We start from the raw sequence: 4,500 nt of genomic DNA on the forward strand, positions 1-4,500 counted from the left end.
TAGACACCTGGGATACGGAAGCTACTAGACAGAGGTTTTGCTCCTGAGACCTTATACTTTAAAGGGGAATACTCACCTCCTCCCATTTCCTAGGATCACACAAGAGAAAAGACTCTTCAGATGGATCCACATTCATTCTTTCACCTATTTCTTAATTTGCCAACAAATGGCTATTGAGGATTTGTATTTGCTAGGCTCTACTTCAGGTGCTACTTGTTAAGGATGAAAACAGTAGACACATTTATTTTATTTTATTTCTTTCCAAGGTATTATGAAGATGTACATCTTTCCAAGGGTCTTTCAGGATGGGAATAAAGCGGGAGTTGGGTCTCGCAGTGCTAAGATGGGCCTGTCCCAGAATGCAGCTAGATATTTGCTAGTGGTCTGATAGGTTGATTTACCTTTTGTGCATAGACAAAAGTAAAAGAGAGAAGGAGAGGCAGAAAGAAGAAGGGTAAAAAGTCAAGAAACAAGAGGGAAAGGTAACAGCTGTAGAAATGGCCAGTGAAGCCCTGGAGATTTTCTTGTGGAGTGACTTGGCCCCCTGAGGAGGGGTATCACCTGCTCTGTGGAAGTTTCCCCCTGTCTCTTGGAAGGGAGCAGGGCCCTGGAGGAAGAGAAGTTAAGGCCACTGTGTGGAAAGCGATGAATGCAGATCTCTAGCTGAGTGCTGACAGCTTTTCCTGCCTCTTCTTCTCCCCATAACTTTTCCTCCTGGCGAGGCAGGAGAGCCTGGATTAGAAGGTAAACCTGGACTTCCTGGCCAGCATCCTCTTCAGAGCTGTCTTTACCTCCTGATTCTTTAGACTGTAGATGAGGGGGTTTAGCACTGGGCTCACCACACTGTACTGCAAAGATAGCACTTGCTCCAGGGCTGAGCCGGATGTTGGAGTCATGTACCTTGAAAGGAATTGCACAAAGAAGCAAACTGAGATAATGACAATGACGACAATACTGTTGGCAGCAACAGTCCATCCCATCCCTGCAAAGCCTCTGCAAAGGGGGTCCTCAGAGCTGAGTTGACTATCTCTGATGGCAGCATCCAGAAATGACTGTCTGATCTGTGAAAAGTCTGTCATTTCTGCCTTCACATGCCTCCAAACATGAGTGATCTTACATAGAAGGTTATAGGAGCTGCCCTGAGGAAACAGAAAGTTCTGTGGCATATCAAGGGCTGCAGGTTAGAACTAATAATAATAATTTCATGCATTTCCATAGAACTTCATACTCTTCAAAGCATTGTTCCTTAATAGTTATGATGATAATCTGAGGAGTTTTTCTCTTTTTTCCCTATATACACAACAGTACAAAGACACTATGTTCTCATCTTGTAATGACTGTTCTTATAAAATTATATGCTTAGTCCAAAATGCTGTCAATTCTTCCGACATTTATGGCTCTTGGAATTACCCTCAGAATCATAGCATATTATTTTTATAATGCTTAGGGGAACAAACATTTGTCCTTTTAGTTGCATTTTTCTTTGGTTTGGAAAACAAGACCAAACTGGTAAAGTGGGAGATGAAAACATATTAAGCACAAGAAAATTCTAAAACAAGATTAAAATTTTGGGTACATTTTGCTAAGTGCCACTGGGAGTATTTTTCAAATAAGTACTGTTATTATTATTATTTTTTGCAATGGCACCATGACCCTTGGAATAAGTATAGACTATCCCAAGAATGTGCCTTGTGGGTTCTGGTGTGTTTGGTTGTAAAAGATAGCCGTTTCTTTTTCTTAGAGGCAGGGTGTCCCTCTGTTGCCCAGACTCAAGGACAGTGGCACAATTATAGCTCAATGTAAGCTTGGACTCCTAGGCTCGAGCAATCCTCCTGCCTCAGCTTCCCTAGTAGCTGGGACTATAGGCACATGCCACCATGCCCATCTAATTTCTCTTATATTTTGTAGAGATGGGGTCTCACTATGTTGCTCAGTCTCAAACTCCTGGAGTCAAGCAATCCTCCCAACTTGGCCTCCCAAAGTGCTGGGATTACAGGTGTGAGCCACCGCACCCAGACTATTTTTCATCATTGAATTTATCCTTCCTAACATTTCTGTGAAGTAGGTGGTTATGCCCCTTATGGTGTATGAGGAAACTGAGACAGAGGGAGATGAAGAGGTTTGTCCACAGCTCAGGTGAGCTCTCCTGGACTGTTCCTTATTATCCACTTCCACCCCCTGACTTCTCTCCAGGTCACAAAAAGGTGAGAAAAGCATTGAGCAATTTGTGCAAATCCACATTCCTTTGGTTCACTAGTAGAAAGCACAGACACAAGTTATTTTGTCTCCTGGTGAGGGAGGACTCCTCAGCTAGAAGTGTTCATGTTTGAGAGACGCATGGTAGGAAAGAGCATGAATCTTGGTTCAACTTATGGCTCCATTACCAGCTTGTGCTGGGACTGTCAAGAAATTATCTGGTTACTCCCCAAACTCAGGATCTTTACCTGAAATTGGGTTAATAATATCTCTCTTGTGGTGTGATGCATACTAAAATTAAACCTGACCATATAAAGCAGCTGGTGCATAGTAGGTGCCTAATAAATAGCTGTAACATAAACAAACTTCGGAGACATCATCTACCAGAAGGAAAGAAAGATGGCATCTATTTCAAGGATAAGTTTTATTTTTGTGTCTAGCACCTAAATAAAAATCTACCAAATCTGATTTTTTTTGAGAACTTCCAAATCATAGGTTAATAAAGCAGGAAAATCTTTGTCTAAGCTCATTTTTCAGAATAGACAATTGAAGCCTTAGAAAGAAAATGGATTCTTTACAATTCACACAGGAAGTCCACAGCAGAGCTGGCATTAGAGCCTAGGCTTTTTGAATTTCCTGCTACTTTGCAATGCTCTGTTCTACAGACCAAGGTCACTGTAGAGTAAGGAATACCCAACATTTACATAAACAAACTTTCAGGTGGTATAATATGACTTACCTGAAAAGTCCTGAACCATAAAAGATGGCGACTACCAGGAAATGAGAAGAGCAGGTGGAGAAGATTTTGCTCCGACCCGTGGCAGAGTTGATCCTCAAGACAGTCATGATGATGCGGCTGTAGGAGCCCAGCAACAGGACAAGGGTGCCCAGGCCCAGGACTGCCATGGTGGTCAGGATGGAGGCGATGCTAGCATGGGGATCAGAACAGGCCAGCAAGAGCACTGGAGGAAGCTCGCAGGCAAAACTGCGAACAAGGTTGGGGCCACAGAAGTGCTGCTGAGCCAGGAGAAGGATGTTAATTAGGCCAGTCCCCATTCCTATGGCCCAGGAGGCCCCCACCAGGGCAACACATATCCTTCTGTTCATAGCCACCACATACAACAGTGGGTGGCACACAGCCTGAAACCTGTCATAGGCCATGACAGAGAGGAGGCAGGCTTCTGTGGCCCCAGAAAATATGACCAGGGAGATCTGGCTGAAACACTCAAGGAGGGATATAGTCTTCCATTTATAAAGAAGGTTTTCTAGCAATTTAGGCACAATGACTGAGGAATAGAAGGCGTCCAGGAAGGAGAGGTGTCTCAGGAAGAAGTACATGGGGGTGTGGAGGTGGGAATCGGTACTAATCACCAGCAGCATCAGCAGGTTCCCCAGAAGGGTCAAGAGGTAAACCACCAGGAACAACACAAAGAGCAGAGCCTGGGTCTGGGGGTTGTTGGATAGTCCTAGGAGAACAAACGCAGTGACTGTGGTTTTGTTGCTGACTTCCATGGAGCATTCAAGTTTCCATTCAGAGGGACAAGAACCAAAGAGGATGCGCAGACGGGTCAGCACTCTCAGAGCCTGCCTGGGGATGAGGCACTGCGAGTAAAGCTTCAGGGCAGACCCAGGACAGATTTTGTAGCAGAGGCAGCCTTGCCGTGTCAGACCGCAGCCGCCCTTCCCAGCTCAGGGCAGTAACCTCAGTGACGGCGGAGAAGGTGGGGAGAAAGAGTTTGGAGAACCAGACCTAGAAAGGAAAGAGCAGAGCACAGGGATTATTCAGACTGGAGAAGGAAAGGATGGGAGTTGGGGATTCCAGGCACTGAGAAGTGCTATTTTCCAGTTCCAAAGGAAGTGAGCGCAACCACAGGAGGGCCGACTGGTGCGGTAAATCAGCAATAAACATTTTGGCTGACCGTCTGGCTGACAGACTGTGATGAGTGTCCCAGTGACTGATGGAGATATTGTGACACCTGAGGATGGTGCGAGTCCTTTCTCTGCCACTGTAAGGTTGTGAGCAAGTCACTTAAGTTTCTCAAAAACCAAAACTGAAACAAAACAAAAAAAGCCAATTTGGGAAAACTAGATGGTTTCTAAAGTCCATTCCAACTTAGAAATTGTAAAGATGGGGAAACAGCCTTCCTTGGGAGTCTCTGGTACTGAATAGAAACCCTTCTCCCCTCCATGTCAACCTAAGCAGAAGTGGCACATAAGTGTGCTGGTTTTATGGAAGGCAGAAGGGGAAGCTCTCAAATGGAGGTGAGAGCTGTGTATTTAAGTCATTCCAAAGCCTTCCCATTC

At 44.9% G+C, this 4,500-nt stretch overlaps 1 protein-coding gene across 1 annotated transcript; it reads right to left on the reverse strand.

The window, feature by feature from the left end:
* Window positions 1-737: 737 nt before the first annotated feature.
* Window positions 738-3,708, reverse strand: LOC105805475 (olfactory receptor 8S1-like). Its single transcript, XM_012638382.1, has 2 exons — window positions 2,936-3,708; window positions 738-900 (listed from the first exon to the last, which is right to left on the reverse strand). Exons 1-2 carry the CDS (start codon window positions 3,706-3,708, stop codon window positions 738-740), a joined length of 936 nt encoding a protein of 311 aa, XP_012493836.1.
* Between the last annotated feature and the right edge of the window lie 792 nt (window positions 3,709-4,500).

This window comes from Propithecus coquereli, unplaced genomic scaffold, assembly GCF_000956105.1.
Source record: "Propithecus coquereli isolate 6110/MARCELLA unplaced genomic scaffold, Pcoq_1.0 Scaffold13, whole genome shotgun sequence".
Taxonomy (NCBI): Eukaryota; Metazoa; Chordata; class Mammalia; order Primates; family Indriidae; genus Propithecus; species Propithecus coquereli.

What these genes read in the sequence shown, in the direction of transcription:
- LOC105805475 (XM_012638382.1), bottom strand. Translation starts at nt 3,708, where the DNA reads ATGGAAGTCAGCAACAAAACCACAGTCACTGCGTTTGTTCTCCTAGGA. An exon ending in TATGGTTCAGGACTTTTCAG is followed by an intron (nt 901 to 2,935) that starts GTAAGTCATATT and finishes ATTCCTTTCAAG; the next exon opens with GTACATGACTCCAACATCCG.